Below are 13,562 nucleotides of genomic sequence, written 5' to 3' on the forward strand. Positions count from 1 at the left end.
CCGTCTGCCCAGCGGGGCCCTCTGAGAGCAGGCTGGGGGCTGCACGGCATCCCTCCCCAGGAAGCCCACGTCCTTTCCCAGCCAAGAATTTGTCCCTTAAAGATCTCGGTGCTGCTTTGGGTCCCACCTATCCACGGCACATGCAGGGAAGAAGAAAGCTAGAGGCTGGGCTGGGTGTAAGGGTGCCGTATCCCCCCATTGCCAGCATCTCCTCGGGTGCACCCTAAGGTGCCATCAGCACCATGTCCCCGGGGAGGTGCTGGGGATGAGAGCAGTGCCCGGCTAATGCTTTAAGAAGCCACACACTTGTCTATTCAAGCTTGTGAAACCTTCCAGCACCCTCGAACAAAGACTGGCCGATTCTGCATTAACCTGCCTTGAAATCTGCCTCCCACTGCACGGCATGGCATGGCATGGCACGGCAAGTGGGGCTCCCTCCCTCAGCGGCCGGCCCGGCTCGGAAGACAGGGTGCTGTCCTCGACGTTAGAGCCAGGCAGCCTGAACAGGCAGCAGTGCAGGCAGCAAGACCCCTGTGCTGGTCCTGCATGGCTCTGCAGCTGGAGGCAGCGCACCGGGGCGGAGGGGAGAGGAGAACATTGCTGTCCCATCTCACTGTGGGGGACAAGGACCGGTGACCCCTCCGGCTCCAGAGCCTGATGCAGGGACGTGTCTGGGAGTGGGTGCTCCCACCCACAGGGGTGGACAGGGACAGTCTCCCCAGGGAGACCCAGCCCGACCCACGGCCCCAGGGGCTGGGGCAGAGCCCGTGTCCCCGCGGCTCCAGCCTGCAGAGAGTTAAGGCCTGGGCGACACGCTGGCCACTTCGCTATCTCCAGGTTTTTGAACTTTCCCCAGTGGCACAAGGCAAACAGCGCGGTAGTGCCAAGCAGAGGAGCCAATGGAAGGGATGGGCTTCCCGGGCGTGCGGCCAGATCCTGCCGGTCAAGGCTACCCGCACACGTTCCTCACCAGTGCTGCCCGCCCCGACAACCAGCTTAAAGGAGCAGCCCGAGCCTGCGGACCACAGCCCCGCAGCCGCAGACGGCCACCTTGGCCACGCGCGAGGCTGGTGGGGCCACGGCCACGGAGCTGCAGTGGACATGGAGACAGAGGGGAGATGCCTTTGGGCTTCGCCACTAACCGCCTTTTTTCCCCATTAACGATCCTTTCAGTTTTGGGACTTATGAGGCTGATCTTTGCTCCCTGGTTTGCCTTGAAAATGGCCCCACCCTTCCCTGAAATTATCTCCTGGGGAGATGGATGCAAACCCCACGCTGAGCCACGAAAAAGGTTTGGGATGCCCCAAACAGGTGGGAGGTCCCACTGCCCCATGCTGCTGGAGAAATGGGGAAACAGACCCCACTACGGGCTAAGGGGTCTCTGTGGGATGGGGTAAGGTGGGAGCCGGGCTCAGCCTGGGACCAAACCCGGCGTGGGTCAGCACCGACTGTTTCGGCCAGTCGCGCCTTGTTTGCCCCGTGATTCATTTAGCCCACCCAGAAGTTTAAGGTGTTGCAGCCCCTGCTTTCATGGCAAAATGAGTATTTTGCTGTCCATCCACAGCAAACGGAGGGGGGGAGGAATGATTTGGCAAGATGCAGGGCTGCACGAGAGGAACGGGCAGCAGCAGGAGGGGAACAGCTAAGCTGAGGGTCCTCTGGCAGGTACAAGCCTGCTCGGCCTTCCCAAGTGCAGCCGGAGCAGGATCCCCTGTGGGGCCGTCAGAGCCCCCCTTGCTCCCTGGGCTGCCAGGACGCAGCTTGGCCCTGGACTGGCTGAAAGAGGACAGCCTTTCCAGGAAGTTCTAAAAGCTCACGTTCGCTTTCTCACACATTTTGCTACGAAAGTCATGTTTTTTCTTGAATTTTTATGTTTTGGGAAAGAAAGTTAAAAATCTAACCACAACTTTCCTGGAAAGTGTCCCCAAGCAAAAACCGACTGTCTTCAAATCTGACTTCAGATCTCTACTATCTGGCTGGGTGTTTTTCTTTACCGTGTTGCGCTGATGAAAAGGCTGCTGCGCCAGCTCGGCTGCTTGCCATGCTGCCTCCGGAGGGAGCGAGCTCTGCCCCGGCAGACGCTGCAGCTGGCGCGGGTGCATCTGGGGTAATTTGAGGGCAGTGCTGCAACAAAGGTGTTAACAGACTGTACAGGGGATTAGCTAGGGACCCACTCTGTGTATCTACTCCCAGATAGGAGTGCCTCTGCCCTTGCAGCTCTGCCTCTTGGACAGCCATTTACCTCCATGCAAAGCGAGCATGAAGTGCTCCAGATGAGAAGGGAAGTCGTTTAAATCTTCTTGCAAATAGTTGTCTGGGAAGCTGGAGAGCTGCGAGCCAAGCCAGGTACATCTCCACAACCAGTTATTTGGGTGATCTCCGGAGGTATGACCCTACTGTGCATCAGCGTGGGAGCAGGCTTGCACACCAGCCCAGCTCCTCTGCACACTGCTTGGACAGGATCAGCCCCAAATCCTTGGGAAATGACAGAGAAAAGGCGTGCAGCTCCCTGCCGCTAATGACAGCACGACCACACTGCAGCGCGGATGGGTTTAGACCAAGCACGAGCCTTTCCCTCTCGCCAGACCCGCTGTTGCCCATCGGGCGGATAATTCATAGCAGAAGCTGCCCAACCCACCGCAAAGCCCCAAAGGGATCTGCCAAGCCAGGGCTGCCATCGGCACCGAGCCCTGCTCCCCTGGCCGGGGCGCCCCGCTTCCTTCCAGCCAGGGCATGGGCAGCGCCCAGACGGCCTTAGGTCTGGGTGAGAGTGAAGCCTCATCAAACGGTGGGGGTGGACCCAGCAATGGCAGGATGTGGCCACATCGGCGTGAGCCACTTCCAGCGGGTCTGAGCTAGTGCACAGGGCTGCAGGCAAATGCTGGAGAACTGCAGCGAACGGAGGTGAGCCGTTTGCCAGGAGGGCAAAGGAAAGTGCGGGCTAATCCTGAGAGAAGGAAACGGGGAGAGGGCAGCTCAGCGTGCGCATCACTGGGGTCTCTGCCTGGGTGCTTGCTGCCCCTGTGCCTGAGTGTTTAAGGCACTGTGAATTAGAGAATCAATTAGAGAGTACGGCAAAGATACAGCAGCAATTCCACCCCTTCTAGGAAAGCCTCAGAGGCTGCTATCAGCTTGCCAGTAGGATGAATTAGTACCGAATCGGCATGCAAGGGTGTAATCGAAGCCTACCTTGTTTTAAATCATGAGAGGGCAGAGTTAATACTCCACATCACTTACTAGTCTGATGCCCCTACCTGCTAAATCTCCCCTCTCGGTATTTGCAGGGGAGAAGAGGAGGTTAATCTACATCACACTCTCGGAACAGCTAAGGGAGGCTTCTTCTGAAGCACAAGATAGACACGTGCAAGATAAGACCATGGGTGTCTGCAGTTTGCAGTTCACATCTGCACCCAGTTTTTCTCCCTTCAGGAGGACAGTTCCCCAGGTCAGTCGCTCAATGATCCTCTGCGATGGGTGACAGGATTGCGTGTGAGCCCAGGAGACCAGCTCTGCAAGGCAGGACACCGGGGAGTGGCGCTGCCGTGATGGGGAGAAAGCTTGCTCACCTGGGGAGATCGTGCTAAGGCGATAGCATGAACAGTTCCTGAAGGAGCTCGGCTCCACGTGCTCAGCTTTTTGGGGGAACCTGGGGAGGCCACGTGTGCTGCAGGGAGGTCCACCCACAGGAGAAAAAGCAGTCTAAGTGAGGGATTCAAGAAACGCAGCAGGTTGCAGAAGGAGGAGTGGAAGAGAATCATTAAGTCTTTGGCAGGAAAATGGGTACAAAGGGCCTGGGAAGTGCTTCATCCCAACCTCCAGCACCAGGAGGAAGACCTTGGTGGGGGGAGTTGCCTCTCTTTGAGGGATCTGAAGAAACAAGTTACTGCTAGAAGCAAGCCTTGATGTGGAGAGAGCGTTTCTTTCCCAGTGAGGGGGTGATGCACAGTCCAGCCCATGGGGAGACAAAACGGCAGATCCTCAGGGCGATTGCTCCAGCTGAGACAGGACTGCCATAAACGTCTGTGAAGTGCCGCGGCGGAATGCTGGAGAGGGGAGGAATTACAGCTACCTAAATGACTGTTCAGCTACAGCCTTTGGAAAACAAGGGTTTAGAGAGGATTTAGTGTATTTGCCCTTGAAATGGTGTGAGCCAGGCCTCGGACAGCAAGGAATGGGTGGCTGAAACAGTCACAGCTCAGCCAGCAGGTCAAGAGAAGTGATAGTTCCCCTCAGCTCAGCACTGGTAAGGCCAAGTCTGGATATTGTGTCCAGATTCGTCCTCCCGATAAAAGAGGGAGGTTCACAAAGTGGCGTGATTCTGAAGGAGGATGTTAAGACGGTTGGGGACTCATGCACAGGACAGAAGAGGAGGGTAAGTGATGGGTTTGTTCAGCCTGAAGAAGAGAAGGTGAAGAGAGGATCTACTTACTGTCTTCAACTACCCAAAGCAGGCTACAGAGGAGATGGAGCCAGACACTTCTCAGACGTGCACCAAGAAAGGACAAGAGGCAACGGACACAAACTGAAATGAGGGAAACCCCAATTACAGCCATGGACAGCACTCTTCCCTGTGAGAGTGGCGCAGCTCTGGGACAGGGTGGACAGGTGGTGGGCTCACCATCCTTGGTCTCCATCCATCAGAGTGATGGCCCTGAGCAACCTGATCTGGCTTTGGAGTTAGCCCTGCCCTGCACAGGGGTTGGACTATGAACTCCAGAGGTGCCTCCCAACTGATATCTTTCTGTGGTTTCTGCTTTGTTAGGGAGTTAGTCTGCCACATAACTGTGGATGCACTCCTGACGACTGGACGACATTTGGCTGGCCACTCCAACTGAGGCTGTGCGCTGCACCAACACCCCTTCTGAGGGACCTGGCTGGGAGAGAAGATGTGAAATGGCAGATGATGCAGAGAAGTATCAAATCAGATAAAACTAAAAGGTGCGCCGGTATCTTTAAACTCCATTTTCCCCCTCTGATACCTTCCTCCAACTACTGCTTACAAGTCTGTCAAAAATGTATTAGCAAAGCTGCCTTGGGTTTCCAAAGGGAGAAAAGAAATGCCTGAACAGCAGCTAGCCAGCAGATCGGTCAGCTCTAGAGCCAGAGTCCAGTCCCACCTGTGGAGAGGCATATCCAGCACTGCATCGCAGGTCCAGGTTCACCTGAACCTGATCTCTGATCAATGCTTGTCATCCTGTTTTTAGGGTGCTGGCAAGCTGCAGAGCATGACAGCTGAGAGGTAGAGGTGGAGAGCATCTAAGGATGGAAGGAACTCCAAGGGTTCCGAGCATGAAGTTTGGAGAACATCCAATGTCAACGTTTCCTTGGTTGGGTCCCATGGCCTGCAGCTACCCTGGCTCCATGGCAGACCAATAACCGCTCCCATGGGTGCTGAGCAAGACCTAGTCTTGCACCAAGGCAGCCAGGAGATATCTTTAGTGATCTGGACTCCGGGGTGACCATCAGTGGTGGCACTAATGCTTTGTAGCTGCTGTGGATCCTCCTCACTGAGGGCCACTGTCCAACTGCAGTTACGGTTTGCCATGGTGCTGGGCTTAGGGCTGGTGTATGCATTGTCATGCTCAGTGCAGGAGGGAAACAAGGCCCTGGAAGAGTCCAAGTGGTAAAGAGATCTGGAATGATGGAGCCCTGTCTGCAGCGTAATGGCCAGCCCTGGGTGGCATCCAGCTGCTGTGGTCCGCTCCACCTGCCAAAGCACTTGCACCCTGCCCCTTTCCCCTCTGCCTGGGCAGCACCAGAGCTCAGGAGCACATGGAGGCTGTGGTGCATCTCAGGCGTCAAGAGCTTGAGCACCCTGGGGTGGAGCAGTGTCTGTTCCTCCAGCCCCAAGCTGCAAGGATCAGAGTACGGCAAGTATGGGGCTGGGAGAGCAAAAGAGAGTGAGGCCACCAGTGCCTCAGTGTCCCCTGTGCATGGCACTCAGGGGTGACTTGCCTGACCAAGAAGCATGACCCTCAGCTGGGTCACCCCACGCTGAAGCTCACCGTGCTCCCGCACAGCACCAGCTTCACCAGCACCTCGGAGGAGAGCTGTTCCACACCGGCTGTGAGCAAACCATGCAATCTGGGATGTGGCGATGGGCCAAATGTACATAGCTATGTGGCAACTAGTACCCTTGGAGTGCTGTCCCAGTGCCCGGTGTCACCAGGGCTGCTCTGGCAGCAACCACATATTCCATCGTGTTGAACATTCAAGGACTTCAAGGCATACCTGAGAGGTCAGCAACTGAATAAGAGCCTGCGTGGAACACGGCAATGTTCAACTCTTCAAGGCTGTTTTGCTGAGGTTTTGTTTTTATGTGGCACCAGTAGGACATCATCATCCCAGGTTTTCACCTGGAGATTTTGGGAAAGCTATGCAAGCAGTTTTGCACTGATGCTAGTAGAGCAATTCACCCTGATGCCATGCTTGAGAGAACTCAAAACCTCAGGGCCTTGGCAAAAGAGGGGAGCTGCCTCCGAGAATGTGGACCAAGGTGCTAAGAGACATGATGCAGGCTCTCCTGTTGTCACCGAGGAGCTGTGGGATGAGCAGGTCCCTAGCATCCTGAGCTTGGGTGATTTGTGTCATTGGGGGAACAATGCAGTCACCCATTTGATTTTGCAGGAGAGAAGGGGGGGAGCTTTCAGGAGGCCCTGGACAAAGCCCAGTGCAGCCATCCAGCCCTGAGTGCTGCTGCATGTCCTGCAATAACCTTGGGACATGTGGGCAGAGCCAAGGACAGGAAGGCAGGACTCCAGCTCTGGGCTGGATTGCCAAAGACTGAGTGTTGGCTGCCCACAGGGTTATTGCTGCTCTACAGAGTGTGCAGGACCCGGCCGTGAGGGTGCTACAGCCGGGTGCAGTGACTCCAGATCTCATGGGAAGGTGGAGGAGGGTTAAGCTACACATGAAGAGAGGAGGAACTTCTCATCTGGCTCCATGGCCAACAACCCAGCACCAGGTCTTTCTCCCTGAAACCTCCCAGGATGGTGGTTTTTGAGCAGATGGCACATCACAACCCAATGGACAAGAAGACAAGGACGCTATCGGTTGGCAATTAGCGGCAGGTTCCCAGAAGAGCAGCGGGGCTTAGACAGCCTCATGCCTTCAAAGAGCTGGGGGGGTTCCATGAGATGCATGCCAGCGAGCGGGATCTTGTACTTACCTGTACTCCAGGCTCATGCACTCAAAAAGCCGGGTGAGGGTCGGGTCGATGCTCCGGGGATCAGCCGGTTCGGGCTCGGTGCGGTGGTGGCGCCGGCGGGGCAGCGAGTCGCTGTGTGGGGACGACACCATGGAAAAAAAACGGGGGTGGGGCCCTCCCCCCCGGTCCCGGGCCCTGCGCCAGCCACAGCTGCGTCCTCGGAGTCCGAGTCGGAGTCGGAGACGGGGCATGGCCCAACCGGGGGCTCTGGGAAGGGTCCTTCGAGCCCCACCTGAGCTCCTGCCATCGCCTGGTGCCTGCTGGGGAGCCCTTAGCGGCCTGCCCCAGCGCTGTGGTCCACGACCTGGTTGTGCCAGAGCCCTACGGGCGCTGCGTTGGCATCGAGCACATGCTGTTGGGCTCCTCAGCACAGGACACCCACACCACACCTCCTCGGTGCCGCTTGCCCCACTCCAGACCACGCCGTCTCCTCCGCGCTCCGAGGTTCAGCTTTCGGTTTGCCGAGGTGGCTTGCCGTCAGCCCTATTTATAGTGCCGGCGGCTGATCCCGCCCATGGCGCCCCGTCAGCCAGGCCACAGCACCCTGCGCCCGGCCACTGGCCACCGGCCACCGGCCACGGGAGCTTCAGCTCCGCGCCGCCGTCCTGCTCTTGCAACGCGCCTGACGGCCCTGGCTTTTATTTCCCCTGCAAACCCGGGGAGGAGCAGCTGCGGGTCCCCTGTCCCCCCCTCACCGGCAGCCACGGGTTCGCTGGCAGTCGGCTCTGTTTACCCGGGGTTAATCGCTGCTCCAGGCGCCCCGTCGGGGAGAGGAGCGGGCGGTATTTACCTAGTGCCTCTGCCCTCATGTGTCTCCCTGTACTTCCAAGGGAACAAATACAGATTAAGAGACACAAACAGGTAAAATTATAGCAACGGGCACCCAGCTCAGCACAAAGCATGCCGAGTCACTGAGCCGTGGGCCAAGCTGAGAAACAGCCCAGGCAAAAGCCTGCTCCGAGGTGCGACCCAGCAGGAGAGGGGATGCAAACGCCGAATGCAAGAGAGGACAACGATGAGCTCAGGCACGGTGGGATTTGCACACCTTGTAGTCATGCAGTCCTTAAGATGGATTACCCTCGCCTCCGAGGTGTCCCGAGAGATGCGGGCAGGCAGGGCTCGCTGCGCCAGCCCCCTCCCCTGCTCTGTGCCAGCTGATCTTTGATAAATACTGGGAGCTCTTGCCAGGGCTTAGCATGTGCCATGCCAGCCAGACCTGTGTCACAAGCATCTCCTCACTGACCAGAGCCACAGGGGGACAAAGTGAATATAATTTCAGGCTTAAATCACTTATTTTCTCTCTAGTTTCTGGCAACTTCTTCCCCCAGCTCCACAACCTGGCACAAGCACACATGCCTGGAGAGCACCCAGGCGCAGCTTTTAGGCACCTCTGATGAAAACATGGGATGAACAGTGGCATAAAGCTAACATAGATGGCCGCAGGCATCTGAACTTCAATCCAGCTTGCAGGTGGAGCAGAGCACCCTCGGTACCACACAGGTGGGTCCTGCTGGGGCTCCGGAGGAGTGAGCAGCCATCCAGGGTATTTTTCAGAGCTGGAAGAAGAATGTGCACAAATAGCTGTTTTGGATAGTTTTCACACTGATTGGTGCAAACCTCACTTAGGAACCATTTGTTCATTTTTCAGCCAGATTTGCATTGCTCTGTAGCTCTCATTTCCCCCTCTGTGATTCATTACAACCATGTCAGCCTGTCCCAAGCTGCCTGTCAAGATGCTGAAGAGAGAAGTAATTTTAAAAGTTCTGTCTACAGACATTTTAAAGCAATAATGGGCAAGTGGGTGTCCCGGGAAACTAGGAATTAGTCAAGCCACAAGAGAAACAAAGATATCAGAGATACACAGGCATTCTGGGAGCACTCCTCTATGCAGGGCCATGCTGTGCAAAAGGGACTTTCCATGTTTTTGCCCAGGATCATCTGCCATCTGTTCACCGGCTGCAGGCAGACTTGGGTCCTCTGAGACAATATATGTCTGAAGGAAGCGGAGAAATACGTCAGTGAGGCTTTTAGGGACATCATAACTCCCTCATCCCCGGTCCAGCAGCTCTTGTGCTGCAGGGGAGGGAAATCTCATGGGCAAGTGGCACGCAGCCTGGGGAAGGGGGTGACGGATCCCGCAGAGGAACCTTCCCCAGCAGACAGTGGAACAGAGCAGGGGTCCCACACAGGAACGGGCAGGCTGCAGTGCTGAGGGATTTTGTAACTGGCTGTTTGGCTCCTAAAATGTGCGATGCCAGGTACAGTCATACAGATGCAACACAGTCTCGGAGCGGGTGCGGGCAAGGGAGGTGTGGTCCCGAGTGCAACGCAAGATGGATGTCTCAAATATGTCCCAAAGCGTACACTGTGACATGGGAGGTTAGAGATCAGAGTCCCCAGAGCGATTCTCCAAACTGATCCCAACACCATGCACACAGGCAGGGAGAAACGGCCTCTGTGTCTGGGAGGAGAACGGTGTTGGGACAGAGAGGTCGGAATTATTAGTAGCTGAAGAAACTGGGAGTCGATGGGATCTGCACAAGCACGGAAATCTCCATTTGACCCAGAGAGAGCCAGGACGCTGGCATGTGCAGTCACAACAGTGATGGACGGGGATGGGTTGGACTCAAACCTGAAGGGTATTCAACAGAGGCAGAGGAGCACACAGCGCCCAGCTTAGTCCCTCAAGATGGGGATCCTTTGAAGTCCTAAAAATTCAAAATCCTATAAAAAAATGACTAGGACTGAAACTGCTAGCATTGCTACCAGGAATAAGGTAGAAAGGAGAAATATATATTGTGAAAGCTTTATTATCAACCAAACAGCAAAGTTGGTGGCCTGAATATGTCATGTTCAGGGAGACCAGAGAAACTCTATGGGTAGAAACAGTGGGAAACATCCAATGAGAGCTTGCTAAAAGGGGGTTAAAAGGAGCAGGCAAAAGGGTAAAATGTAGGGAGAGCATTTACAGACACTGGTGAAGGTTTGGAATAAATATAACCGACTTAACCACAGCCAGATATCGAGAGTGCCAAAAGAGCCATCAGAGACACCAAACAGAGGAGGGGAGACTATTGGATGCCATTCAGAAGGTGGAAATCACCTTCAAAGAACAAGAAAAATAGAAAGCATTATGAATTTCAGCAAGTGGAATGTAAAACCATAAAAGGCAGGCCAAAAATAATTTTACCGAGCAATTTGAGAAAGACAAAAACCAATATTAAAACCTTGTTCACAGCTATCAGGAGTGGAAAGTCTACCAGGGCATCTGTAGGCCCTGTAGAAGATGCACCAGGGATGCTGAGGGCAGGGAGGGCAGAGGGAGGAGCACTCCATGAATTCACCGCGGTGCTGGCGGTGGGGAGCCTGCCATGCCGAGCCTGCCGTGCCACGGGAGCAACGGTGCAGAGGGTTTCCACCTCCAAACCCTTGTGGGGTTGGTGGCAGAAATTAAAATTGAGAAGTCAGCGCAAGGAAGTCGCAAACCTCATGCATCTCATGTCCATTTCTGATCTGCCGACAGCGGGCTGCGTCCTGTTAATTGCCTACCAAGGGAACGGAGGTGGCACAGATAGTGTCATTTTTGAAAGGCTCAGTCACTCATCTAAGGATCTCCAGAGTTAAAGGTCTCATTGCTGCACCCAGCGAAGTGGTAGAAATTGTAATAAACATGGAATTCGTGGGAACTCATGGATAAATACAGTAACTTGAGGAAGAGTCAATATAGCTTTTTAGAGGAAAGTCGTGGCTCAGAAACCTGTTACAGTTGTTGGAAGGAGAGGCGGCGTATGTGGACACAACAGCAATCCGATCAATATAATGTAATCCAAAAAGCCTTTAAAAAAATCTATCATAGAGTTTTCAAAGACACTGGGCTATAACAGATCAATAGCTTGCAAAGCTGGGAAGCAAAGGTAAGACTAGTTGGTAAATTTTCACAATGCAGAGAGATTGCCTATTGCATGCTACAAGCACTGGGGCTGGATTTTCCAGCATATTCATAAGTGATGGAGAAAAGGCAGTAAATAGCACAGTGACGACATTTTCTGGTGGAGAAAATAGTTCAGAAGAGTCATATCTAAAGGCGGCTGGAGAAAGCTGCAGAAGGATTTCAGGCTGCAGAGTGAGTGGGTGATAAAACGGCAAATGAAATTCAATGTTGATAAGGATAAAGTGAAGCACATCCCTAACTGCACGCAGTGGTGGACTCTAAATCGGCTACTACCGTTCAAGAGGCCGATCTGAGGGTTATTGTAGGCAATTCTCTGAAAACATCAGCTGAAGGTTCAGAAACAATTAAAAAGTAAAAAGGCTGTAGAAATGGCAAGGAAAGGAATTCGCTTTCAGCAGAAAACATCATTTGCCACTGTATAAACCAGAGGGTGCTCACAAATGTGTGCCTGGCTCAGCAAAGATGTGGAAGAACTGGAAAAGGTCACGGAGATGAGGAAAGTGGGTGATCAGAGGTGGGAATGGCATCCCTGCAAGAAAAGGCGGAATAGATCAGGACTGCCCATGTTAGAAAAGAGATGAATGAGGTGTAAGTGCTGGGGATGCAGACACTGACGCAGTGGAACGGAGAGCGGTTAGGGAATGGTCATTCAGCACTTTTCACAACACAAGAGCTAGGGGCACCTGGCAAAGGAATGGCCGGCAAGTTCATCCCAGGATGTCGTGAAACCAGAAGTCCAAATGGACTCAACAAGGAGTTAGATGAACTGAGGGAGGACTGGAACTATTAAAATTCATGGTCCACGTACTCTGCATGCACAAAGAAAAGCTCACTCATGGGAACTCAGGACACAGGTACAGGCTCACCCTCAGCCTCCTGTTTCACGGACGGGAGCTGGTGAGCACAGGACGAGACCTTCCAAACCCTCAGGGTGAGAGGCATCTCCAGCTTGTCATAACCATCTGTGCTGACCATGGAGATCTGTTCCACAGGCCCATACAAGAATCTGCAGAGAAAGTATTTGCACTTTCCATCTTTGGCTGCAGAAGCATAAAAGATCTGCAAAAAAGCAAATTACATCTTTCTATCGTTCCCTTTTTCCCTGTAGAAGATATGCAACCTGCCCTCTGTCTCACCCAGGACACGAACAAATAACAGTGCTGTGGAGGCTGTGGTCCTTCAGAGCCTCTCCCACCCTTCGCTGCCTCACTGAAGAGAGGTGGATGCCTGGGACAAGCAGCAAGGCACTCCTCCATCTCCTGCTTCCACTGCTGTAGCGCTGCCTCTCCCTGCCAGCAACCCCCTCCCCCTTCTCCCCTCTCAATATAGTAGTAGCAGAAGATAGCCTAGGGTCTGTATTCCCGAACCCCATCATCCCTGCTTCTGCAAGCTCACCACATTTCCTAGAAGACAATTCTGAGGCCCACATTTTCCATCAGGAAGCAGATGAAATTCCTGTAGGTAGGCTCCATCCCAGACACCAAATGGTGACCAACAGAGAGGACTGGATTAAAGCTAAAGGGTTGGACTGCAGGATGCTGGCACATGAAACACGGATGCAGTCCAACCAGCAGTGCCTGCAGTGGTTCTTGCTTTGCAGGGGTGAGTGAAGGAGATGGTGCCATGCTGGTGATCTTGCCAGATTTCCCATGGGGTCACTGGCTCTTCTTCATCAAGGCAGTTGAAGAATGGAGAAAGCGACTGAAATCTCTTGTCATGGGCTCAGTGTACCCACCTCCCTCTGGAGCTGAGACTCTTCAGCAGAAAAAAAAACCATCCCGTAATTTCTGGGAGCACCCAAGCCCTCCTCAGTGCTGCTGCGTGAGGCCACAGGTGGTGGCAGGAGGGAGATCCTGACAAAGGTGTTACTGAGATGGAGTCCCACCTCGGAGGCTGAGGACCCCTAAGTGACGGCAAGTTCCAGGGTCACGATGCTATGGTCACCTGCAGTCTTGCTGCAAAAACATTCATTTGGGAAGGCTGGATCTCCAGATTGCTGCAGCAGAAACCATGCACACCCCATGGCTCAGAACCAGATACAACGTGCCTGCTGTTGCCTGTTTCTTAGGATTTTCTGTAAGCAAAAAAATGTCAACAACTATCCCAGAAGCCATTATAGTCCCGGAGCCCAATTAGTAGAGGTTGGAGGAGGTGGAAGCAGGAGGTACTGGTGCAGTTTTGCTACCTAGGCTGCAGCCTGTTGGCTCGGTGCTGTGTTACAGGGCTCAGATTTAAGGCTTTAATCTTATGACACGCTGCAAAGTCACTGAAGGGTCCAGGTGCCAAGGCGAGCTCTCCTTTGGTGCGGCCAAGTACCACGTACGTGAGAAGGTCACCTCACATGATCTTTGCACATCTCCAGGAAGGGCTCCGGGGACTGCTTGGGAAATGGGTGGCTGCAGG

General features: G+C 54.1%; 1 protein-coding gene across 1 annotated transcript in view; it reads right to left on the reverse strand.

Annotated features, from left to right (window-relative positions):
• LOC103916083 (carbohydrate-responsive element-binding protein-like) overlaps nt 1-7,454 on the reverse strand; it is a 20,539-nt gene extending 13,085 nt beyond the window's left edge. The window contains 2 exon segments of the mRNA XM_009323029.1: nt 7,169-7,301; nt 7,304-7,454. Coding sequence (XP_009321304.1) covers nt 7,169-7,301; nt 7,304-7,454 — 284 coding nt within the window.
• Nucleotides 7,455-13,562: the final 6,108 nt, after the last annotated feature.

This window comes from Pygoscelis adeliae, unplaced genomic scaffold (assembly GCF_000699105.1).
Source record: "Pygoscelis adeliae isolate BGI_AS28 unplaced genomic scaffold, ASM69910v1 Scaffold180, whole genome shotgun sequence".
NCBI lineage: Eukaryota > Metazoa > Chordata > Aves > Sphenisciformes > Spheniscidae > Pygoscelis > Pygoscelis adeliae.